The sequence below is a fragment of the Salmo salar genome, chromosome 18 (assembly GCF_965601325.2).
Source record: "Salmo salar chromosome 18, fSalSal1, whole genome shotgun sequence".
NCBI classification, from domain to species: Eukaryota; Metazoa; Chordata; class Actinopteri; order Salmoniformes; family Salmonidae; genus Salmo; species Salmo salar.
The window spans coordinates 63,180,686-63,208,216 of record NC_138308.1 but is presented as its reverse complement, the minus strand read 5'-3'; the positions used below and the strand labels follow the sequence as shown (position 1 = coordinate 63,208,216).

Here is a 27,531-nt window from a genome sequence, read left to right as displayed (position 1 = left end):
AGTTCATACCATAGCTCACGCCGAGGTTGGCTTAGTTGACATGTGTGTCCTTCTAACGTAGAGGCTGCAGACCTCCCGTACTGGAACAACGGTTATCTTTTCGTCAAAGGCTTATATAGTGGAGAGGGGGTCTGATGTGTTTCATCGTTTATAACCCCTCCTCTTCACAGGGGTGTGCCACTGATCAAGCAGGGCACTTTCCTTATGAAAACCCAAATCTCTCATTTGGAAGCTAAAATTACATTTAATCTCCTAACAAACAATTTCAATATCAAACATTTCAATTGCATAACAATTCCATGTTACTCTGATAACTAGAGGGTGTATACTTTCTCAGGTACAGTTTATGTCGTCCTGTCATCAATCATAATGTCTCAGATGACAACCGAACCTTACATACATACTCATTACGTTCCCAAGCATATTTCCAACTGGTTTAATTACCAAAATATGGTTCCTTTTCCCCATTTGTTTGATGTTCCCAGACTCTCTATATTTAACACAGGCTATTCAAGTCCTTCAGTAGGGTCAGAGAGGGGAAGGGAGAAAGGTATTTATGGGGGGGGGGTCATAAACCTTACCCACAGGCCAACGTCATGACAGTCCCCCCGTGTTGGGTTCAATCTTGCAATTAAACTGCATGTTGTAAACCAACATAAAAATGAACGTGGGTTGTCCTGGTTGTGGATCATCGTTGTGGTCCCCATCTGGCGGTCGACCCGGGTAGGGTGTCTGCAAATGAAGAAATCCGCTCCAAGGCTGGGCAGCAGATGTCCAGTTGGTGGTTGCTATTGCAGTCCCCCCTCTGGTGGTCGACCCGGGTAGGGTCTCTGCAAATGAAGAAGTCCGTTCCATGACTCGGAAGCGGATGTCCGGATTGGGATCGCCGTTCCGGACCCGTCGTCTGGTCGTCCAGACTGGAATATCTGGGCAGTAACTTAGGCAGATGTTAACAACGCACACACACTCATGAAATATATCATTACATTTCCTCCCAAATGAGCGGCGTTGTGGCACTAACTGATGGTTGTATGGGGGAGGTGTTTATGGCTTTATCACTTTCTATGTGCCGAAGAAAATGAAACAAAATGAATGAAAGCATAAACAAAACAAAATATAGTTATGCCACCTTAATCATCTAATTGGACTGTATTCTATCTACGTCCATGGTCTTGGCAAAATGACCCTATCATGGCATTGTCTAATGTCATATTTAGGGATTTCCTAATTTGTGGGGTGGCGCTTAGGGTACTATCCTAAGTTGACAACTACATGATAAGTCTACAGCTGTAAGGCACTAGTTTTGGGCAGTCTACAGTATGACCTATGGACTTCTGGTTAGAAAACTGGTGAGTGCTGTAGAGTCAAAGGACTAGAAGTAAATGTTCAACTTTACTAAGGCTGGTATTTTGCTTGGACCCTTAAGTGATCCTAGCATAAATCCTAATTGGATGTTCCGTTGTGCATGTGCATTTATGCTTACACAATCGCGCATGTCAAGGGAAGAAAACCAAGTATCCTGGCAGATTACAACTTGTTCAGAATGAGTCTGACGTAGTCAGGTAATTTTCAGGTCAATGCCTGGAGGTCAGTCAGAATTGGTGTCAAGGGAGTCTGTAGTAGTTTTTCTACAAGTCACTGTGTCTTCCACTATTGTAGTGGCGGTAGGTATGAAGTCTATTTCATAGCTATGTTATCCACGGAGGAGCTAACCTCACGACGGAAGTACTCTAAGTATTAGACCAGTCGTACGTGGTGTGATCATGGTTCATGACTTCTAATAACTTTTCTCCTGAACGGAGGGTTCTATTTATTAGTGGCATGTGTTAACCATTGGAAGAGTGCACTGGAGATTCCCTTCCCCGTGTTGCACTCTGAGTGACTCCTATGTCGCTATTATCAATAGCAATTTAACTTGTGAGGTTACTAATCCTCTTACTGAGTGTTGCTGGACTGACTGTGGTATTGGTACTGGTATTCAAGGGGTCCAGTTGTCCTACCGATTTATTCTGAAATATTATCTACCGGAACACATGATTGGAGCATATTACTAGTTGTATTGTAGTTGAACCTACACATGGCAAGGAATGATTATTGTTGCCATTTGTTTTGGAGGTGGACAAGTCCATTGGACTTCCTTTACGACCAGTGTGGTACACCTCAGTACTATCTTAGATGTGTTCTAAGATAATCCCCGTCTAGGGGCCTGTCTGCTCCTCATTGTTCTCATAGGGGAGTTTACAACTAGATTTGATTTATGCTCTGGTGGCCTCGTACGGTGTTGTCCGTAGTCTCGACCCCCCCCACCGGCCTCGATGAGGCTCATCATGGGTCTGGGCTACTATTCCCCCCCTTTGTGTCTCGGGACCCCCCCACCAGCAGGTGGTGTTGGTGTCCGAGGCGCAAACGAAAAGGTCGGACCCTATGTACGAGTTGTCAGTGGCCGCGTTATTATGAGAATGGCTGTAACGTTTCAACCAAATCTCCTGGTGTTTGTGCTTCAACACCCTCAGTGGCTGCCGAGGTCTGTCAGTCACCACCGCGTCCGCGTGTGGCAACCTCTTCAGTACCTGCAAACTGAGACGAGGATATCGGTCAGTGATATCGCAAAGTGTTTCACCAGTGGGAGTCATCGGGTCAGTTGCTGGACTGACGCCATTAGTGTCATTGTAAGGGGTGACAGTCCCCAACAAAGCAGAAGGTGTATCATCGGAAGCAGAGTGTACTCTGCGCATCAATGTTTTTCTTGCTGAGACGGCCGCAGTGCTTGCAGAAGTGTCCGAAGGGCAAGAGAAGTTCATCTCAACTACCGTATTGCACGACTGCAAGGAGGAGGGAAGTTGCTCATTCACAGAGACAGCTGGCTCGAAATCATGAAAAGAATGGTCAATCAGATTGGCTGATGGAATGTGTCGAGATATCGTAATATCTCCTTGGATCGGATTCTGCACCAAGAGGTTTCTAAACGTCTTTTTCCCAAGGGGTGCTTTCGACAGATACCCCTCGTGAATGACTGCGTTGCAGCTAGCGTTAGGGGAAGACAGTTTGGTCAGTGGGGAAGGCACTGTGGCCTGTGACCATACCTGGTTGGTTTTCCAATCCATCAATGGGAGTAATCGATCCATCAAGTCTGCTCCAAGTAGCAGGGGTACAGTTTCGAGGCTGGTAACATACACAGGGTGAACGAGCGATACGTCCTTGAAGTGTAGTTTCAGCATGACTCTCAACGTGAGAGGCGAGGTAGTCTGAGTGACCCCTCGAAGTGTAGTGTCGCATCGTTCCACTTTTAACCAACGTTTAGTTGGCTTCAAAGCCCTTTTGAGATCATCAAACAATGTTTGAGAGATGAGTGATATTGTCGGACCCGAATCAATTAGCGCATGACAAGTTAAGCAGTCCTCCAGGACTGTTTCCAGGTATGGCCGTTTAGATTCGTGGTTAGTGGACATATTCCCCACAAAGTGGAGTGGTCGTTCGCAACGACGTGATGTGCCATTTCTGTTCAAGGTGGAAGCAGATTGACTTTTCCGATTTTGAGTGGGCTTGGCTTTAACGAAGCGTTTTACCTTTTTCTTCGCAACTTTTGTATCAGAGTATACAGACAAAGCCCAGGGGCTTGTTTCTTGATCAAGCGGGCCCTGGCTAGGGTCTTGAAAGAGAGCGGGAGAAATTTGAACTTTAACGTCCTTGCTATGGGTGTTAATTTCTGCGGACCTGGTGTCCGGTAATTCCCCGTCTAGTCCTTGTGACTTATCTTTTACCCTTTTCTCAAATTGTTCTCGCTTTAGTTCTTCCCGTAGTGGGACTTCTGGAGAACATTGGTCTACGTTTTGATCGCCCTTCAACCCTTTGTTACCCTTGTGCTCTGACACTTTGTGTGGGTTGGGTGCAGGAACGTAGCGAACAGGTCGATTGTAGCGGTAGTCGTTTTGAAGGCGACGTACTTTACAGTTATTTCGACCGCGGTGGTTATTGGAATCATGGTTTCGTGGTAGAAACTGTTGTGGTGCGTCATCTCTCGACGCTCCAATACCTGATAATGCACCCTCTAACTGGAGTGAGTGCTCCTGGTCAAACTTCAAAACCGAGTGGTCAGGGCTCTTAGTGTTGCGAGCTTTTGATGCCTCAAAAGCTGTGCTTGCAAGCTCTCTGAGTTGTAAGATAGGCAAGCCAACGTGGGCTGCAGGGCCCAAGTAGGTAATGAAGGTGGGATACATGTTCGACAGAAACATTTGTTTGAATGGTAACAGCTCTTCCATTCCTGTTTCTGTGAGTAGGCCAAAGTAAACTGAACGAAGCCTATGATAGAAAGCTTGTGGGTGTTCGTTCCGAGCTTGTTTGACCGTGTTAGCCAGTGAGCTATCGTGTTTGCGAGTCGCAGAACCACTGAATTCTAATTTCAAAGCTGTGGCAAGTTTAGCGTAGTCATTTAGCACGTGTTGCTGTTGTAGACGAATGAACCTTGTCACGTGTCTATTCGACGTTCGCTTCAACAGGTAAACCCTGTCAGAACCCGTAGCATTCGGGTAGCCACCCAACGCGTCCTCTATGTCAGCTAGGAACCTCTCAGTATCGTTTGGCTGACCTGGAACGGGGTCAAAGGTGGGGAAATTCTTGACGAGTTTGTCAAGGTATTCCGCGCCAAGCGGGCGGAGAGGGTTGGCTTCATCCTGTGGAGAAATTGGGGCCGACAGGCCAAGAGGAGAAGGCAAGCTTTGGCTTTGTTGGCCAAGAGGCTCCATATTACTCAGTGCCGAATGGCCAAGAGGAGAAGACTGAGGGACACATGATGGAGGCAATGTCTGAAACCTATCGTCTTCACTCCTTTGAGTACCGGACTCCGGTTGCTTGGATGGGTAGTCATGCTGTAGAGCGTGACCATTCTGGACTTTTTCCAGATGGTACCTAAGGGTGGTCTTCTGCTGCATTGCAGAGTCCACTTGAGCGCTTAGAGTACCGATTTTGGACACGTGAGTGTCACCTCTGCTCCTTTCGGTCTCAAACTTATCTGTCATGGTTTGCAGATAGAGGTCTCGAGTACGGAGCGAGAGATTCAGTGATGAGATTTCCTCTGCTTGTTTAGAAATCAATATTTCCATCCTCATCACCTGAATTCTCTCATCATACAATTGGTCAGCGACTTCAATAAGTTCTGCTGATTTGTCATCCAACTTTGTCATTGTGTTCATCAACTGATCGTCTTTGGTCTGCAGAATTTGGAGTAGAACATTGTTACCTTGAGTAACGTTCAACAAAACTGCCTGCATGTTATCTAATTGTGCGCTCCTGTTTATAGATAACTCGACAGATTTATCTAATTTGGATTGGACTACATCGTATTTAGTTTTGGCTAAATCGAGTTGTTCCTGCAGATGATGATTTTGTTGGAGAGTTTGTGCTCGTTCATCGTCATAAGTATTTGTAATTACTTTTAATTGTTCCGATTTCAAACGCAGTTCCTCGACTAGCAGAATGTTTTCATTTCCTGCTTTTGTCAATAGTTGCTCAGTTCTCTCCACCTGTGCCCTCATGTTAGCCATGTCTTGCACGTGCTTCAGCTGTGCACTGTGGTATTGGACCGATGCCAACCTTTGATGGCGATACATAAGTGCTAAAGTGGAGAGAACAGTCACAAAGCCTGTATTTGATGGTTGATTTTGGAGAGCGTTAGCAATATGGGCTGTTGTTTTTCTAATGGCATAATTAGGGTTGGTATCACTGCTGAGGTCAGAGATAAATCCTTTTATGGGTGGAGGTTCACTAATTAGCGGAGGAGTGGTGACCACCTCCTTTGGTAGCTTGCACATTATTAGAAAAATTTAGAGGAAAAATTTTCCTATTTTTTTTTCAATGTTTGGGTTTGGAATTCATTGGAAGCTGCAAAGACAAGTTTAATCTATTTATAGATGTTGACGATCCATCAGTACTGTACCAGTAATGTGGAAGTTGGACGTGAATGAATTTGCAAAAGCAAATTGAATTAATTAATCAATGCCAATGATTAATCCTACCTGGGTAGGCTATCTGGGTATTAAACTTGAATTAAGCTGAGGTTGCTTCATCCAGGTTAATATGGGAAGTTTAAAAGTGTCTCATTTGATTGCAAGAACATTAAGGTATGTTCAACAATTTAACTTATTAAATTGAATGAGATGATAATCCATACAATCTCCATTGATTGGATATCATAAGTGTAAACAGTAGATCAAATGTTGGGAACACTCCCCACTATGGTACACTTCTTCCTTGGGCCAAAGCCACATGGGATTCCCGCTGGGGCGGGACTTCTGTCAGTACTGGATTACTGAATGGGTTTTGCAAAAACCAAATTTTACTGATTGATCCATTTTAATGATAAATCAAACCTGTATAGGTTATTTGGAATTTAAACTTTAATTAACCTGAGAGGTTTATTCATCTAGGTTAATGTGGAAAAAAGATTACAATGTCTCATTTAGAAAACTCATCAATTTGGATATTATTTAAAATTGAGAATGTAAATCTGGCAATTTCACTTATTAGTTCAATTGAATAAGACATCGATATCCGTCTGGATATCACGAGTAACGACTTGAGTGTCACCTGACTAATTCTACTTGAAGGAAAGTACTGGTGACTCTTCAGAGGTCCCTGCTGGCACGCACTGAAATCAAACGGAAGTACCCAGGGCGGGACTTTCGTTCCGCAAGTCGGATGAATTACAATGTGGCACAAAACAAAATGGCTGTTTTCCCTTTTGTTAGCTTAGCATCTCGAGCAAGCTAATGCTACTTTATGCCTGAAAAATGCTCAACATAGGATTCCCTTGGCAAGGGAAAGGTTTTACTTATAACGTATTATGTTCAAACCCTTTTCGGCGACATTTGACGATGTTTTAACCGGAACTCGCGGCAAACAACAAAATGCACTGTGGTCTACTCGCATCGAAACGCGAGAGAGACAGAGAGATACTTATCGCTGATCAAGCTAATCTCTCCTAAATTTCAATCGGCTGGCTCTTTGTCCTCGCTCGAGAAATTAATAATGACCTAGCCAACACGCGTCTGAAACGCGAGAGGCAGAAATACTTAGCGTTTGGCCAAACGCGCTATTTCTCAGATAGCTTTATCAGCCATCATACATGAATGTATAGTTTATCCTCTTGACGTTACCCTAGGATAGGGGGCGCCACAGCGCATTTTGGAATAAATTCGTGCCCATTTTCAACAGCCTAGTAATCAAACTCAGAAGCTAGGATATGCATATAATTAATACCTGTGGATAGAAAACACCCTAAAGTTTCTAAAACTGTTTGAATGGTGTCTGTGAGTATAACAGAACTCATATGGCAGTCAAAACCCCGAGACCAATTGAAACAGGAAGTGGAATTCTGAATTGTGGACTCAACTTCACGTCGTTGCCTATTATTCACACCGTGAACTATCGCTATTTGAGCACTTCCTATTGCTTCCACAAGATGTCGCCAGTCTTTACAAAGTGTTTTGAGCCTTCTAGTGTCGAAACTCAGTGAATGAGACGCGTTGGAAATTGGTCACAGGGGGAGGGCCATCACCATTATGACGCCGGCGGCCCTGTCTACCCCCACCTTTGGAAACGTTTTGAAACACAATGAAATCGTCCCCCTCGAATCTTATTGGCTCTCTTGTTGAAACAGGCCCTGCAGATTTATGTTATACAACGTTTGACATGTTTGAACGAACCTAAATGGGAAAAAATTGTTTTTTTCCGACACGGCTGTCCCGCGGCCGGCAGAGCTTTTGGATACAGCCTTCAGACGCGCTAACAACAGCAAGCTAATGGAACATAAAGGATGGACTTTTTCGACCGAAAATACATCTGTTGTGGACCTGGGATTCCTGGAAGTGCTTTCTGATGAAGACAACTAAAGGTAAGGGATTATTGACAATATTATACAACATTAGATGTGATATGCGATTGTTCCAAGATGGCGCCGAGCTGTATTTACTAGCTCATTTTCTGAGTATCGCATCCCCTTTTATCGCTAAGTGTGATTACCCAGTAAAGTTATTTTTAAATCTGGTATGACAGGTGCTTTCAAGAGATATTCATCTATAAATCTTAGAATGACAATATTACATTTTAAACATGTTTTCGAATAGTAATTCAGTAAATTGTAGCACTGTTTCATCGGATGCTTTTGACGGGAAAATAGTTAGTCAACGTCAGACGCCGATGTAAAATGCTGTTTTCATATATAAATATGAACTTTATTGAACAAAAGAATGCATGCATTGTGTAACATGATGTCCTAGGTGTGTCATCTGATGAAGTTTGTAAAAGGTTAGTGCTGCATTTAGCTGTTCTTTGGTTATTTGTGATGCATGTGGTTGGTCGGAAAATGGCTATGTTGCTGCTTTTTACGATAGACTCCTCTAACATAATCTAATGATTTGTTTTCGTGGGTCGACGTGGGTCGATTCAGGAGAGGTGTATCTATAAAACGATATGAGACAGTCCTATATTTGAAAAAAAAAATATTAAATTTTGTTATGCTAATGTCGCTAAGAGTTTTCCCTGGATTTTGATCCCGCTTGCGGGACGAGACGCTGAAGAGGTTTTAAGCTACCCACTGACTACGTCAGAGCACAACACGGAGGCGATTCTCCAGAGCACACACGCACCAATAATTCCGGTCTACAATTCCCATAATGTATATAATCAACTTGGTATATTATGTAATCTGCTTTTCAATTTTATATATGCTGAATCAAAATGAAAGCGTCATCCTATTTTAGATTCCTCGCACGGGGGCTCCAATATGTGTTATCAAAATTACCCAAACGTGCGGCCTAGTTTTAGAGTCCACACAGGGTGCGCCAAAATGTCTGTTCAGACCCTTTTCGGATCATTGAACAATGTTAAATTCTTAGGAAGCAGAGTATACTCTGGGCTAACAAGTGGAGAAGGCATTGTAAAATTTGGTTTAATTATTTATTTACTAAATACTTAAACTAATCACACAGAATTACAAATACACAGAATACAATGATGTCATACAGAATTCACCCCTAGTGAACGGAACCTGTATGAAAGCTGGTTACACAAAGGAAAGGGGGTTGGGCTTGAATGAAAGAGCGGGAAGATTTAGGAACACAGAATTAGCAGCTATGCTATCGTAAATACATTATCTTATGCATTCTAAATTACCGCCCATTTGGAAAAGGAAAATGCAATAAATATTTACTCTGAGCTGCGCTTCGGTAGATTGGTCGTAGATGCTGGCCGGGTTGGCCAACAGACCTTCCGTACTCGGAAGAATGTCTCTGGTGGTAAATTGGATACGTGGTGGTATCTTCGTCCGTCTGTTAGACTGGGTCCGTCGTCCGTCCTTTCCTAGCCCACGTCGACAGCGGCCGCTGCTAACTCAACGGCTAGGAAGTATCACTTCTGTAGTGAATAAGCTCAAAGTTCATACCAGTTCATACCATAGCTCACGCCGAGGTTGGCTTAGTTGACATGTGTGTCCTTCTAACGTAGAGGCTGCAGACCTCCCGTACTGGAACAACGGTTATCTTTTCGTCAAAGGCTTATATAGTGGAGAGGGGGTCTGATGTGTTTCATCGTTTATAACCCCTCCTCTTCACAGGGGTGGGCCACTGATCAAGCAGGGCACTTTCCTTATGAAAACCCAAATCTCTCATTTGGAAGCTAAAATTACATTTAATCTCCTAACAAACAATTTCAATATCAAACATTTCAATTGCATAACAATTCCATGTTACTCTGATAACTAGAGGGTGTATACTTTCTCAGGTACAGTTTATGTCGTCCTGTCATCAATCATAATGTCTCAGATGACAACCGAACCTTACATACATACTCATTACGCTCCCAAGCATATTTCCAACTGGTTTAATTACCAAAATATGGTTCCTTTTCCCCATTTGTTTGATGTTCCCAGAATCTCTATATTTAACACAGGCTATTCAAGTCCTTCAGTAGGGTCAGAGAGGGGAAGGGAGAAAGGTATTTATGGGGGGGGGGGTCATAAACCTTACCCACAGGCCAACGTCATGACAGTGGGGACATTGCTTACATCCACTAATTGTCCATCCTCCCTCCCAAAAGCCTGGGAGGAGTGATTAAGCCTAGCTTCCGGGTCAATAGCTTCAGCCCCATATCTCTTACACACACACTCACTAACTGACACTCACAAGTGCCTGATTATCTGGCTAATAGAGTCAGTCAATGTTATTTTCTTCCGTTGTTATCCCTGATAAGCTACCCAGAAAAGGGCATTAGTATGGGCTATTTTTAGCCCTTTCCTGGGTAGCTTATCGGAGAGACATATTATGGAGAAAAAAAAACTAAGCATGAAAAGAACATTGTTCAATAACGTGCTAACATCAGACAACATTCATTCGGCCATCACTGAGACTCACTTGCATAGTTCCTTTGATACAGCAGTAGCAATACAGGACACAAAGACAAGGAGGTTCTAGTCAGAAAATACACCTTTACTGGGCAATATAAAATAAACATAACATTTTGTTATGTTTATTTTCGCATCCGTGCCCCGGGAGCTTCATTCCCATCTGTAAGCTTACTTCCTGCCTCTCAATTTTCCTCCCACGGTGTGCCACAGTCCTCCATTTGTGGCCTGCACGGCTGGTTGACCCCTAATTGGTGCAATCAGCGTCGGCATGCCCAGCCCGGGTACTCCCAGCAGAGGGAGTCAACGTTGCGGCACGTACCTCCACTCTATCACCAACCCCCCGGGTAGACCTCCCGGGATATCACAATGTTAAGAGCCATATTCGTGTAAAGGATTTCATGTCTAATACTGTCAAAGTGTTGCGGTTGCAAGTTCACCTACCTCATCTAAAGCCTCTTATTTTGGGGTGCTGCTATAGGCCAAGTGCTAACAGTCAGTATCTGGATAATATGTGTGCACTGCTTGATAATGTGTGTGATGTTAAGAGAGAGGTCTATTTTCTGGCTGACCTGAATATGGACTAGTTTTCATCAAGCTGTTCGCTCAAGAGGAAGCTTCTCACTGTAACCAATGCCTGTAATATAGTTCAGGTTATCAATCAAACTACCAGAGTGTTTACAAATAGTACAGGAACAAAATCATCCAGGTACATTAATATTTTTCTTTACTACTGGTGTAGAACTTTGTTATAAAGCTGTGTCTACAACCATGGGAGAGAAATTAGGAAAAGGGAGTTGCAAATAAGTCTGGCTGCTCATGTGATTGGCAGACATATTGTAAATTGAGAAATTGTGTCATTCATGCATAAAATACCTAATAATGAAAGAAAAACATAGTAATTTAGAATTGGGTAAAGTTAATGTGGAAAAAGTGTCCATCAATAACAAGAAACCACCTGGTATTGACAACCTAGATGTAAAATTACTGAGGATGGTAGCAGACTATATTGCCACTCCTATTTGCCACATCTTCAATCTGAGCCTGGACAATCACTTGTGATTCCGCTCCCCAAGAAAGGTAACGCTTCCTTTACTTGCTCTAATAGCCAATCAATTAGCTGCTAGTTCTTAGCAACATGTTAAAAACATTGTATTTGACATGTACTGCACTGACGCAAATGTCTAATGATTGGCTGAAAGACATGTATAATAAGAAGATTGTGGGAGCTGTATTGTTAGATTTTAGTGCAGCCTTTGATATTATTTACCATCATTTGTTTTTGAAAAATGATTTATCGAATAGAACACAGAGGGCTTTCTTTAACGTAAAACATGTAAAGTGTGGTATTCTCCAAGAGAGCTGTCTTGGTCCTTTACTCTTCTCAATTTTTCTAATGATCTACCACAAGCCTTAAACAAAGTATGCAGATGATTCAACACTATACATGTCAGCATCAACAGCTAGTGAAATAACTAGCTGTAGCACTAACTGTAGTGCTGTCTTAGGCGTCTCAAGGTACAGATATTGCAATTTTTTTCCCTGGCCGCATCAGCAGTCCTCATGCCTCCTTGCAGCATGCCTAAGGCATGTTCACGCAGATGAGCTGGGACCCTAGCCATCTTTCTTTTGGTGTTTTTCCAAGTCAGTAGAAAGGCCTCTTCAGTGTCCTAAGTTTTCATAACTGTGACCTTAATTGCCTACCGTCTGTAAGCTGCTAGTGTCTTAACGACCATTCCACAGGTGCATGTTCATTAATAGTTTTTGGTTAATCGAACAAGCATGTGAAAGTGTTTAAACCCTTTACAATGAAGATCTGTGAAGTTATTTGGCTTTTTACGATTCATCTTTGAAAGACAGGGTCCTGAAAAAGGGACGTTTCTTTTTTTGCTGAGTTTATTTTTAGGGATCACCTAAAAGATCATTTAGAAAATCTGTGGAGGGAGCTGAAGGTTTGAGTTGCCAAACGTCAGCCTCGAAACCTTAATGACTTGGAGAAGATCTGCAAAGAGGAGTGGGACAAAATCCCTCCTGATATGTTTGCAAACCTGGTGGCCAACTACAAGAAACGTCTGATCTCTGTGATTGCCAACAAAGATTTTGCCACCAAGTACTAAGTCATGTTTTGCAGAGGGGTCAAATACTTTTTTCCCTCATTAAAATGCAAATCAATTTATAACATTTTTGACATACGTTTTTCTGGATTTTTTGTTGTTGTTATTCTCTCTCACTGTTCAAATAAACCTACCATTAAAATTATAGACTGATCATTTCTTTGTCAGTGGGAAAACGTACAAAATCAGCAGGGGATCAAATACTTTTTTCCCTCACTGTAAAACATTACATCATATAACATTATTACACCACTACATATCTACAATACAAAATGTATAATACCACCATATAACAATATTAGAATGTACGTGTGTGTAGACTGCGTGTGCTAACACTTGTATGCGTGTGTCGACCTAGTGTGTGTCTTCACGGTTCCCGTTGTTCCATAAGGTGTATTTCTACCTGTTTTTTTAAATTTGATTCTACTGCTTGCATCAGTTACCTGATGTGGAGTAGAGTTCCATGTAGTCATGGCTCTATGTAGTACTGTGCGGCTCCCATAGTCTGTTCTGGACTTGGGGATTGTGAAGAGACCTCTGGTGACATGTTTGTAATGTATGCATGGGTGTCTGAGTGCTAGTAGTTTAAACAAACAGCTCGGTACATTCAGATTGTCATTCCGCTTGTCAACACAAGTAGTGATGAATTCAATCTCTCTTCCACTTTGAGCCATGAGAGATTGACATGAATATCATTATTGTTAGCTCCCTGTGTATTTTTAAGGGCCAGCTGTGCTGCCCTGTTCTGAGCCAACTGTAATTTTCCTAAGTCCCTCTTTGTGGCACCTGACCACACTACTGAACAGTAGTCCAGGTGCGACAAAACTAGGGCCTGTAGGACCTGCCTTGTTGATAGTGTTGTTAAGAAGGCAGAGCACCGCTTTATTATGGAAAGACTTCTCCCCATCTTTGCTACCAAGCAGTTTAATCACCTCAACTTGCTCAATTTCCACATTATTCATTACAAGATTTAGTTGAGGTTTAGGTTTTAGTGAATGATTTGTCCCAAATACAATGCTTTAAGTTTTTGAAATATTTAGGACTAACTTATTCCTTGCCACCCATTCTGAAACTAACTGCAGCTTTTTGTTAAGTGTTGCAATCATTGCAGTCGCTGTAGTAGCTGACCTGTATAGTGTTGAGACATCCGCATACATAGACACACTGGCCTAACTCAAAGAGTGCTGAAAGTCTGTTGTACATTTTTTTTTACTGTAAAATAGTACTGGAAGTGGTCATACACAATTTCTTTCAAAAGTTTACTCCGGGTTGGTAACAGGCTGATTGGTCGGCTATTTGAACCAGTAAAGGGGGCTTTACCATTCTTTGGTAGCGGAATTACTTTTGCTTCCCTCCAGCACTGAGGGTGCACACTTTCTAGTAGGCTTAAATTGAAGATATGGCAAATAGGAGTGGCAATATTGTCCGCTATAATATTGTACAAATCATTCCATAAGTACTAGACGTTAACTGAATCTGGTAATGAATGATGTGGCTGTTATGAAAGTAGAGGCAACTAAACTTCTTTGTGTTACCATAAACTGTCATGGTGAAGGCATATTGATTCGATTGTTGTAAAGATGGGTAAAAGTATGTCTGCAAGAAAGAGGAGCTCTGCATTTTTAACACCACATTCTACCAAACAAGTCCTGCAGGCTCTGGTTTTATCACATCTTGCCCGGTTATACGGTCAGGTGCTGAAAAAACGACCTAGGAAAGCTGCAGCTGGCCCAGAACAGAGCAGTATGTCTTGCTTGTCACTGTAACCAAAGGGCTAATAGAAAGATTGACTGTATTGCTTCTTGTTTTTATGTCCCATAGGGCGGCGCACAATTGGCCCAGCGTCGCCCAGGTTTGGCCGGGGTCGGCCGTCATTGTAAATTATAATTTGTTCTCTACCGACTTGCCTAGTTAAATAAAGGTTAAATAAAAAAAATTTAAATAAATAAAATGAGAAATATTAGTGTTGAAAATTCCAAATTGTCTGTATAATCAACTTACATAGCTCTGACAGACATACTTACAGTGCCTTGCAAAAGTATTCATCCCCCTAGTCGTTTTTCCTATTTTGTTGCATTACAACCTGTAATTTAAATACATTTTTATTTGGATTTCATGTAATGGACATACACAAAATAGTCCAAATTGGTATAGTGAAATTAAAAAAATAACTTGTTTCAACATTTTTTTTTTAAATTCTTAAAAGAAAAGACATCAAAACTATAACACATGGAATAACACATGGAATCATGTAGTAACCAAAAAAGTGTTAAACAAATCAAAATATATTTTATATTTGAGATTATTCAAAGTAGCCAACCTTTGCTTTGATGACAGCTTTGCACATTCTTGGCATTCTTTCAACCAGCTTCTTGAGGTAGTCACCTGAAATGTACTTCAATTAACAGTTGTGCCTTGTTAAAAGTTAATCTGTGGAATTTATTTTCTTCTTAATGCATTTGAGCCAATCAGTTCTTGTGGCAAGGTAGTGGTGGTATACAGAAGAAAGCCCTATTAGGTAAAAGATGAAGTCTGTATTATGTCAAGAACAGCTCAAATAAGCAAAGAGAAACGACAGTCCATTATTACTTTAAGACATGAAGGTCAGTCAATCTGGAAAATTTCAAGAACTTGGAAAGTGTCTTCAATTGCAGTCACAAAAACCATCAAGTGCTGGCTCTCATAAGGACCACCACAGAGAAAACCCAGAGTTACCTCTGCTGCAGAGGATAAAATCATTAGAGTTACCAGCCTCAGAAATTGCAGCCCAAATAAATGCTTCACATCGTTCAAGTAATAGATAGTAGGAGACTGCGTGAATCAGGCCTTCATGGTTGAATTTCTGCAAAGAAACCACTACTAAAAGGACACCAATAAGAAGAAGAGATTTGCTTGGGCCAAGAAACACGAGCAATGGACAATAGCACTTTGGAAATCTGTCCTTTGGTCTGATGAGTCCAAATGTGATATCTTTGGTTCCAAACACCGTGTCTTTGTGAGACGCAGAGTAGGTGAACAGATGATCTTCGCATGGGTGGTTCACACCGTGAAGCATGAAGGTGACACTCTCTGTGATTTATTTAGAATTCAAGGCACACTTAACCAGCATGGCTACCACAGCATTCTGCAGCGATACGCCATCCCATCTGGTGAGCGCTTAGTGGGACTATCATTTGTTTTTCAACAGGACAATGACCCAACACACCTCCAGGCTGTGTAAGGGCTATTTGACCAAGAAGGAGAGTGGTGGAGTGCTGCATCAGATGACCTGGCCTCCACAATCATCCAACCTCAACCCAATTGAGATGGTTTGGGATGAGTTGGACTGCAGAGTGAAGGAAAGGCAGCCAACACGTGCTCAGCATATGTGGGAGCTCCTTCAAGACTGTTGAAAAAGCATTCCTCATGAAACTGATTGAGAGAATGCAAAGCTGTCAAGGCAAAGATTGGCTCATTTGAAGAATCTCAAATGTGAAATAAAACACTTTTTTGGTTACAGGATTCCATATGTGTAGTTTTGATGTCTTCACTATTATTCTACAATGTAGAAAATAGTCCAAATAAAGAAAAATCCTTGAATGAGTAGGTATGCCCAAACTTTTGACTGGTACTGTATCTATGGGCCATGGTTTTTAACAGGGTGGCACTTTATGTACAGTACTGTACTGTATGATGCACCTCTGTTGATTGGATAGAAGTCACTTAGATTCGATTGATATTATCTGAGGTGTTCTAAAATACATCCATACAGGCAACCATTGACCTCTTGAGGCAGATCGTCTCTAATTGAGAAACAACCCTGACTCCATCTGTTACCAGAAACAATTAGCCCATTTATATTTTAGCCCCATAACAACATTAACCCTTCAGACAAGCAATTATTTGTCCTAAAACCACTTGGAGGCTGCATGGAGTTGTATGACTTAAGGTAAGTCTACAAGGTGAGGCAATCTCTGGTTAAAAGGTTTAATAAACCATGTTTATTTGGAAGTCCAAGCAGTGTTAACATGAATAGGAGTGATGCACTGTTCCAAACATCTTGAGGTTTCACCATGTTCAAATCAAACATTGAGTAAATAGTTACATAGTGAGCATGGGAAACATTGAGTTTCCCATGCAATGCTAATTAAACTCATAAATCGTGCAATTATCTATAATCTTTATGTCAAGTAATTGACATAACGATGATGGAATATTGTCATAATGATGATGTAATTTGATTAAAATCACTTAACTCCTACCTAATAATGTTCTGTTCTGGGATACATACTTTTGAGGTAGATTTATTGACTTATTGAATATCGTTGCATTTGGTCAAACAGAATTCTATCCATCAGTGTACTAAGACCAGGCTGCAAACTGGTTGGGCGGCTGTTAGAGCCAGCAAAGGGTGCTTTACTATTTTTAGGCAGTGGAATTACTTTAGCTTCCTTCCACGCTTGTGGAAACACACATTCCTTTAGGCTTTGGTTAAAGATATAGCAAATAGGGGTACCATTCTTAATAGTTTCCCATCAAGGTTGTCTATACCTGGTGGCTTATCATTATTATATCATTCTTTTCATTGTGTTTTATGTCATTTATCTTGGTTTGGTAATGTAATTTCTTCTTCTTTTTGTTAAGTTTAGTCACAACATTTCTCAATTTACAGTGTATGTCAACCAATCAGCTGAGAGAAAAAAAAGTGAGAGCAGTCCATCAAGTGTGTGTGTGTGTAAGTGTGCGTGTCCTGCGGGGCCGACCCTACGAACCCACAGGCATGGCTCTCTCATCCCTTCCAGGCTTTTGGGAGGAAGGATGGACAATGAGCCTGTCATAGCGGATGTAAGCAATGTCCTGACGTGCTCTGGCAGCTTTCATGACTGGGATAAGTTGTTTCCTCTTCTGGTGCACAGCTTCAGGATAGTCCTTGTTGAGGAAACATCATGTTCTTGGCTCTGACCTAAACCTCAGCTGGAGTTGTGTATAAAGGGTGTGACCATTGAGCAAGTTGAAGAAGCTAAACTCCTAGGTACATTGGATGGTCAATTATCATGGTCATGCCATATTGACAAAGTTGTTGGAAAAATGGAGAGGGTTCTGTTATAAAAAGATGCCTCATAGTCGTGTGATTCACTCAGAATTTGAATTCATTAGCATGTCACTCAGTAAATCTACGCCCCCTAAGTTCCAAACAGTCCCACACTGTTACCAGGCTCTATGCATCAGCCTGGGGACAAGGTTAGGTAATCTGCAAATAAAGCTATTGAAATCTGTCATCTACCTATGTGTCACATCTATCAGGTCTTCCTCTATAACAATGATCTTACCTTCAGCCCATCAACACCTGGGATGCCAGGAGGCCCGAGGGGACCCTGTAAAAAACACAAAACAAACACTTCTAAGACATTCCATTTTTTATATAACACATAGTATGCTTGCATGTGTCTTCGGGAAGGTGACTATGATGTGCTGTCTTAAGTATATGTCTATATATGTTTTTCCCTGTTAAGACTAGTTGTATCATGATTTAATGAAAGGTGTCATATGCAGAGTGACATAACTTCTCAGTGTTGACTGATTATTTGACAGTTCAGACTTATGGCTGCACTAAAACCCCTTGTGCTCAACTCCGACTTTCTGTGGCTCACCTTCAAGTCTATTTGACAAATGCCTAAAGCATGACTAGGGCTGTGGTAGTCATGAAATTTTGTCATCCGGTGATTGTCAAGCAAGTAACTGCCGGTCTCCCAGTAATTGACCGTTAATTAACAAACACATTTTGTCACGACTTCCGTCGAAGTCGGCTCCTCTCCTTGTTCAGGCGGCGTTTGGCGATCGACGTCACCGGCTTTCTAGCCATCGCCGCTCCATTTCTCATATATCCATTTGTTTTGTCTTGTTCCATACACACCTGGTTTTCATTCCATAATCACACTGCATGTATTTAGTGCTCTGTTCCCCTCCATGTCTTTGTGTGTAATTGTTTATTGTTATGTGGGTATCGTCAGGTGCTATACTTTTGTTAAGTTCCGTGTTTTTGGCACGCTTATGTTGTTATGTGCTGTCATTTTTTGACCGGAATTAAAGTGCGCCTATTTACTACCTTCTGATCTCCTGCACCTGACTTCGCATCCGTACACACCCTTGACACATTTAGCATCTCATGGCTTCCACACAAAGCCTACAAGCCACTGATGCAAACCTTTGGAACATCTACATTTTAAAAAGTAGAATAAATCCATGTAATATAGGCTAGCCCATCACAATAAATCCCTTATTTATTTTAGACAGGTCTAGAGAAACATGACATGAAAAAATGTAGTCTATTTCAGAAGAACATAATAGAGTTGTCCTTATGATAGGCCCTGATCTGGCTATGCCATATTGTTGTAGGCAACACTAGTTCATTTAGCAGACAAGATTTGCTTAGAATTCCGTTGCATTATTTTATATTATTTTATAGTATGTAGAATAAAATTAAACAAAGCTGAATAAAATAGGATATTTTCTCAAAACGATTTGAGGGAGTGCACACCTGTGGCTATTCTTTGTTGAGCGGTCAACAAAGAAACAGATACTCCTATATGTTTAATTTACAGCTCTTTTTTAACTTTAGTTGTGATGCAAATGTTGGGCTATATGTTTGGATTTTCAATACATTCTAAGGCTGCATGATACGACTCCAATGATGATATGAAAAAAGTTGCATGAACTCTGCTTTGCTTTTTGCGCAGGCTGTACACACTTCATTAGTCTCTCATTCACAATTTGACAAGCACTTGATAATGCCTCCCCTCTGTGTGGCCGTAATGCCCCCTAAAAAATCCATGTCTTTTGCGGCCAGTGGCCATTGTGCCCTTGGGCTGAATATAATATCTCCCGGATGCGCAACTGCGAGTGTCCTTATCCAATTCCGAGGTGCATATTGAAGATATTGGAAGAACTGTCCTTTTACTTTTCGTCAGCCAACAAGATGAGCAGGCCTAACGAACAGCAAAAGCACTAGCCTATGTCAATCTACCATCCCCCATAGTACAAAAGTTGACCTATTCTATTCTGTGTCAGAAACAAATATTCCAAATAGTCTGGGACTGTTGTGGAATGCGATAGATCCCAAATTAAAACAACCACTAGAATCAAAAAAATGTTTTAAACGATGAACCTGGTGCAACAGATGAGAACATTTAGCTTAAAATGTTCATAAACTATTCGAATATTTCTTCACAATATAAGCGCAGCAATGCACACATGGCAGTATGCTATAAGCACAAATGTTCCATTAGTAGGAAAACACTATTCTCAAAAGTGACCACAAATGTGATCATGCATGTAATGCTTTTATTATAAAGGTGAATTTTTATCATGAAAATTATCTTCCCCAAACTTGAAACTCACGTGCCGCTTATGTATGGCAGTTAGGCTCTACACCCGTTGTAAAGCCGATTAATGTGCTTCATTTTAAGAATTTATTTGGTCACTTTAGTTGTGATACAAACCTAAACAAAACATATAGGCCTATGGCCTAGGCTACATGCGGTGTGCAACATGCGCTGTTTCTTTCCTTAAGAAGGGCCATCATTCACAAGTGATTAACCTCTCTAGGGTAGGGGGCAGTATTTGCACGGCCGGATAAAAAAACGTACCGATTTAATCTGGTTATTACTACTGCCCAGAAACTAGAATATGCATATAATTGTTTGATTTGGATAGAAAACACCCTAAAGTTTCTAAAACTGTTTGAATGGTGTCTGTGAGTATAACAGAACTCATATGGCAGGCAAAAACCTGAGAAGATTCCTTACAGGAAGTGCCCTCTCTGACCATTTCTTGGCCTTCTACACTCTCTTTATTGAAAACTGAGGATCTCTGCTGTAACGTGACACCTCCTACGGCTCCCATAGGCTCTCAGAAGGCGGCAGAACGGGGCATGATGCCTTTGCAGGCCATGGCTGAAAAACAGTAGCGCATTTGGATAGTGGTCGATCAGAGAACAATGAGACTGGGGGCGCATGCACGAGCCGACTCCATGTTTTTATTTTTTCGTCTTTGAACGAAAACAGGGTTTCCCGGTCGGAATATTATCGCTTTTTTACGTGAAAAATCGCATAAAAATGTTAACCTCTCTGGGCTAGGCGGGACGAATTCGTCCCACCTACGCAAAAGCCAGTCTAATCCAGTGGCGCGATTTTCAAATACCTTAGAAATGCTATTACTTCAATTTCTCAAACATATGACTATTTTACAGCTATTTAAAGACAAGACTCTCGTTAATCTAACCACACTGTCCGATTTCAAAAAGGCTTTACAACGAAAGCAAAACATTAGATTATGTCAGCAGAGTACCCAGCCAGAAATAATCAGACACCCATTTTTCAAGCTAGCATATAATGTCACAAAAACCCAAACCACAGCTAAATGCAGCACTAACCTTTGATGATCTTCATCAGATGACAACCCTAGGACATTATGTTATACAATACATGCATGTTTTGTTCAATCAAGTTCATATTTATATCAAAAACCAGCTTTTTACATTGGCATGTGACGTCCCGCGCGCCTCGTACATTATGAGTAGCCTTCGGAACGCGCTAACAAGAAGGAGCTATTGGGACATAAATTATTAACTTTTTCGAACAAAAACTACATTTGTTGGGGACCTGGGATTCCTGGAAGTGCCTTCTGATGAAGATAATCAAAGGTAAGGGAATATTTACAATAGTATATTTGATTTTAGATGGTTCCAAGATGGCACTAACCTGTATCGCCTAGCCTATTTTTCTGAGCATAGCACCTCGTTTATTGCAAAGTGTGATTTTCCAGTAAAGTTATTTTTAAATCTGGCAATGCGGTTGCATTCACGAGATGTTAATCTATAATTCTTTGAATGACAATATTACATTTTAAAAATGTTTTCGAATAGTAATTTAGTAAATTGTAGCGCTGCTTCACCGGATGCATTTGAGGGAAAATATTTTCTGAACATCACGCGCCGATGTAAAATGCTGTTTTTATATATAAATATGAACTTTATCGAACAAAAGAATGCATGTATTGTGTAACATGATGTCCTAGGAGTGTCATCTGATGAAGATTGTCAAAGGTTAGTGCTTCATTTAGCTGTGTTTTGGTTATTTGTGATGTATGTGGTTGGTCGGAAAATGGCGGTGTGGCTATTTTGACGATGTACTCTCCTAACATAATGTAATGTTTTGCTTTCGCTGTAAAGCCTTTTTGAAATCGGACAACGTGGTTCGATTCAAGAGAAGTGTATTTATACAACGGTGTAAAATAGTCCTATGTTTGAGAAACAGAAATTATTAGATTTGGTTATGAATATGGCGCTCTGATTTTTCGCTGGATGTTGATCCCGATTATGGGATCAGCGTTAAAAGAGGATATCTAGCTTGTCCTGCGTTGCATATAATCAATGTAGTGCCTGTTAATTTATCATCGAATCCCAGCCTACTTCTACTTCGCCAAACGGGTGATGATTTAACAAAAGCACATTTGTGAAAAAAGCACAATCGTTGCACAAACGAACCTAACCATAAACATCAATGCCTTCCTTAAAATAAATACACAGAAGTATATTTTTTATAAACCTGCATATTTAGTTAAAAGAAATGCATGTTAGCAGGCAATATTAACTAGGGAAATTGTGTCACTTCTCTTGTGTTCAGTGCCAGCAGAGTCAGGGTATGTGCAGAAGTTTTGGCCGCATGGCTCGTTGCGAACTGTGTGAAGACCATTTCTTCCTAACAAAGACCGTAATTAATTTGCCAGAATTGTACATAATTATGACATAACATTGAAGGTTGTGCAATGTAGAAGCAATATTTAGACTTAGGGTTGCCAACCGTTCGATAAAATATGGAAAGGTTCCGCATTTCACTGAAAGAATAAACATTTTGTTTTCGAAATTATAGTTTACGGATTTTACCATATTAATGACCAAAGGCTCGTATTGCTGTGTGTTTATTATAATTAAGTCTATGATTTGATATTTGATAGAGCAGTCTGACTAAGCGGTGGAAGGCAACAGCAGGCTTGTAAGAATTCATTCAAACAGCACTTTACTGCATTTGCCAGCAGCGCTTAGCAATGCCTGAAGCACAGCGCTGTTAATGACTTCAAGTCTATGAACTCCCGAGATTAGGCTGGCAATACTAAAGTGCCTATAAGAACATCCAATAGTCAAAGGTATATGAAACACAAATGGTATAGAGAGAAATAGTTGACACGTCATAATTCCTATAATAACCTAAAACGTATTAACTGGGAATATTGAAGACTCATGTTAAAAGGAACCACCTGCTTTCATATGTTCTCATGTTCTGAGCAAGGAACATCAACATTAGCTTTTTTACATGACACATATTGCACTTTTACTTTCTTCAACACTGTTTTTGCATTATTTAAACCAAATTGAACATGTTTCATTATTTATTTGAGATTAAATTGATTTTATTTATGTATTATATTAACTTAAAATAAAAGTGTTCATTGTTCATTCAGTATTGTTGTAATTGTCATTATTACAAATATATATATATATAAAAATCGGCCGATTAATCGGTATCGGCTTTTTTTGGTCCTCTAATAATCGGTATCAGTATCGGCGTTGAAAAATCATAATCAGTCGACCTCTAGTTGCCCTACCAGGCAGTGATACAGCCTGACAGGATGCTCTAAATTGTGCATCTGTAAAAGTTTGTGAGGGTTTTAGGTGACAAGCCAAATTTCTTCAGCCTCCTGAGGTTTAAGAGGCGGACCATTTCAGTTTGTCAGAGATATGTACGCCGAGGAACTTTCCACCATCTCCACTTCTGTCCCGTTGATGTGGATAGGGGGTGTTCCCTCTGCTGTTTCCTGAAGTCCATGATCATCTACTTGTTTTGTTGACGTTGAGTGAGAGGTTATTTTCCTGACACCACACTCCCAGAGCACTCACCTCCTCCCTGTAGGCTGTCTCGTCGTTGTTGGTAATCAAGCCTAAAACTGTTGTGTCGTCTGCAAACTTGATGAGTGAGTTGGAGGCGTGCTTAGCCACGCCGTCATGGATGAACAGGGAGTACAGGAGGGGGCTGAGTATGCACCCTTGCAGGGCCCCAGTGTTGAGGATCAGTGAAGTGGAGATGTTGTTTCCTACCTTCACCACCTGGGGGCAGCCCGTCAGGATGTCCAGGATCCAATTGCACAGGTTGGGGTTGAAGCTTAATGATGAGCTTGGAGGGTACTATGGTGCTGAATGCTGAGCTATAGTCAATGAACAGCACTCTTACATAGGTATTGTCACGAATGCTAGGAGTGGTGGTAGGAGTCAGGCGCAGAGAGCAGAGGTAAGAAAAATGAGTTTTATCTTTCTCTGGTTTGACAACAGTCGACGCCAACACAACAGGCGTGAGAACTACGTGCCCAACCCATACACAACGGGTCCACAGTTCGGAAAGAAAAATAACTCAAGCAGATCGCCAGCACATCCAAAAAAAGCACACTGACGAAAATAATCCCGCACAAACCTGGGCGGGCTAAACAGGCTTAAATAACCACAAATCAAGATACACAAATAAGGAACAGGTGCAAACAATAAGACATACCAACTGAAAAGGAAAAAGGGATCAGCGGCGGCTAGTAGGCCGGCGACGACGACCGCCGAGCGCCGCCCGAGCAGGCAGGGGAGCCACCTTCGGTGGGATTCGTGACAGGTATTCCTGTTGTCCAGATGGGATAGGGCAGTGTGCAGTGTGATGGCGATTGCATTGTCTGTGGACATATTGGGGCAGTTAGCAAATTGAAGTGGGTCTAGGGTGACAGGTAAGGTGGCGGTGATATGATCCTTGACTAGTCTCTCAAAGCACTTCATGATGACAGAAGTGAGTAATTTAGTTCAGTTACCTTTGCATTCTTGGGTACAGAAAAATGGTGGCCATCTTGAAGCATGTGGCTACGGCAGACTGGGATAGGGAGAGATGGAATATGTCCGTAAACAAACCAGCCAGCTGGTCTGCGCATGCTCTAAGGACGCAGTTAGGGATGCCGTCTGGGCCGGCAGCCTTGCGAGGGTTAACACGTTTAAATGTCTTACTCACTTCGGCCATGGAGCAGGAGAGCCCACCGTCCTTGGTAGCTGGCCTCGTCGGTGGCATTGTGTTATCCTGATAGCGGACGAAGAACGTGTTTAGCTTGTCCGCGATGTGGCTGGTTTTCCTTTTGTAGTCTGTGATTGTCTGTAGACCCTGCCACATACATCTTGTGTCTGAGCCGTTGAATTGCAACTCCACTTTGTCTCAATACTGATGTTTTGCCTGTTTGATTGCCTTGCGGAGGGAATGACTACTCTGTTTGTCTTCGGCCATATTCCCCATCACCTTGCCATGGTTAAATGCAGTGGCTCGTGCTTTCAGTTTTGCGCGAATGCTGCCATCTATCCACAGCTTCTGGTTAGGGTAGGTTTTAATAGTCACAGTGGGTACAACATCTCCTATGCACCTCTAGTTAAACTCAGTAACCGTCAGCAGCATCAGAGCTTGGAGAAGCCTAATTACTGTGACTAAATGGTCACCTGGAATTTGACTGCCGTCATGACTCGTGACCGCTGGTGTGGCGGTAATACCAAGCTACAAAACCTCCAGCGCCAGTCCTTGCGAGACACAGCGCTGCGAACAGACAAGGAGAAAATGGGAGAAAAACAAGCTGAGACAACCTTTGATATCTCTGCTCCTCTTCGGGGCTGAGAGGGTTTGATTACCTTAAAAGACCATCCAGGGAAAACATCTCATGTGAAATTTCAAGACTTGTGAGATTAGAATGACAGAAGGCACAGGATTTTGGGAATAGCCACACTGAGAAGCTTAGTCAATGTGGAGTAAAAAAAAGGAGACAGTGTTCTGTTATGTTTCCATGTTCTCTTCCATGTTCTCCTTGTTTTTTTTTCTAGACACAGCAATTTAGACTGTAGACATTACAAGTGGGGATTAATGATCTCCTACTCTTTACATGGTCTCTTCAACCTCAGGTGGCTGAAGAAATTCGGCTTGTCATTAAAAACACACTTTTACAGATGCACAATCGAGAGCATCCTGTCAGGCTGTATCACCGCCTGGTACGGCAGCTGCTCTGCCCATAACCGTAAGGCTCTCCAGAGGGTAGTGAGGTCTGCACAACGCATCACCGGGTGCAAACTACCTGCCCTCCAGGACACCTACACCACCCGATGTCACAGGAAGGCCAAAAAGATTATCAAGGACAACAACCACCCGAGCCACTGCTTGTTCACCCCGCTATCATCCAGAAGGCGAGGTCAGTACAGGTGCATCAAAGCGGGGACCGAGACTGAAAAACAGCTTCTATCTCAAGGCCATCAGACTGTTAAACAGCCATCACTAACATTGAATGGCTGCTGCCAACATACTGACTCAACTCTAGCCACTTTAATAATGGAAAAATTGATGTAATAACTTTATCACTAGCCACTTTAAACAATGCCACTTTATATAATGTTTACATACCCTACATTACTCATCCCATATGTATATACTGTACTCTATACCATCTACTGCATTTTGCCTATACCATTCGGCCATCACTCATTCATATATTTTTATGTACATTTGTATTCATTCCTTTACCCTTGTGTGTATAAGGTAGTTTTTGTGAAATTGTTAGGTTAGATTACTTGTTAGATATTACTGCATGGTCGGAACTAGAAGCACAAGCATTTCGCTACACTCGCATTAACATCTGCTAACCATTTGTATGTGACAAATAAAATTTGATTTGATTAGATTTGGTGGTTATCGTGTGTGCCCTACTGCTCTATAGTAAGCCTGAGACTAGCATAGCATCTCATGGCTCAGCAGTACTATTAACCCTCATACAAACAAATGGGTACATTTTTGATCACAGCCCAAAGGTCATCTATTCAATTCTTCCACATTTTCATGTTTGTCAATTAACTTGTTCTTGCATTGTTTAGTATTTCTGTATCAAAAGTCCTTTGGGGTCAAAACACTTAATTCTGTCTATATTAATTTGATAGATAGGATCTTTATTTGAATCTAGGTTTCTCTTGAGACATAGTAACAAGTTATCCATACCTCCAGAAGGTGGAGGGGGACCTGTATCAGATTTTGACCAGATAGACAGATCATCTGTAGTGATATTGGTGTGTATTCTCTAAAATGTAATCATTCTAGGGCAAATCTAAAAACCTGCAGAGATGCCGCACCTTATGTACTTGCCTATGGTTATAACTGGTTATAACCATGCACAAAATCAATATTAACTTACATATATGCTTAGTTGCAGTCAAAACAGCTCATAAAAGTCTGTCAGTGGTATGAATACTTGGTAGAACTGTAATACTGTAATGTTCGAGATGTAAAAATACAAAAATCTAAGCCTCGTATCATCACAAGAGGAACTTTAAAAACTTCAGTGAACAGTTTTTTTTTACATGATCTCTATTTTGGTGACCTTGATTGTACTTCAGCTATCCCTGAACCTGATTTAGCTTTGAGCCTTTTTGCAGATGTATTCAATACTATTGTGGATAATCATGGGTTAAAGGTAGATGGAATGCCAGGTACACCGGAATTATCAGATGTAATTCATAAAAGAGATGACGCTTAGGTCAGGCCAGAAACACAGTCTTAGCCCCGGACTGGCAAGCTTTTAAGCAACTGTGGAGTCATTGTGTAAGACAAATCAGACAGGTTAAATCAGATTATTATGTATTCGCTCTTTCGGACTGTAATGGGAACCGGCTAAATTTGGGAAAACTGTCAAATCCCTGAAGGGTTCTACTTCCTCCTCTCTGCCACCCCCCCAAAAATTCAGACACCTACAGACACTTACAGACAATTGCAGATAAAAATGGCATCATTAATGCATTTAGTCACCGTTTATTTCAGTGGTTTCTCTCTTTGAAATAACTTCTAAGCCTATTCACAATGATATTGGGCTGGATGCCGATAGGGGAAACTTGCTGAATGATCACTTACTGAATGATCAGAGAAATTATTATTTTAGGCTATTTACAGA

General features: G+C 41.5%; 1 protein-coding gene across 17 annotated transcripts in view; it reads right to left on the bottom strand.

Moving 5' to 3' along the window:
- Window positions 1-27,531, bottom strand: part of col25a1 (collagen type XXV alpha 1 chain) — a 193,911-nt gene that overhangs the window by 99,704 nt on the left and 66,676 nt on the right. For all 17 annotated transcript variants that reach the window (XR_014381379.1, XR_014381380.1, XM_082965040.1 and 14 more), the window contains exon 6: window positions 17,817-17,861. Coding sequence is in view for 15 of the 17 variants with exons in the window: in XM_082965040.1 (XP_082821166.1) it covers window positions 17,817-17,861 (45 nt within the window). In the remaining 2 variants the exon portion in view is untranslated. The remainder of the gene's footprint in view (window positions 1-17,816; window positions 17,862-27,531) is intronic.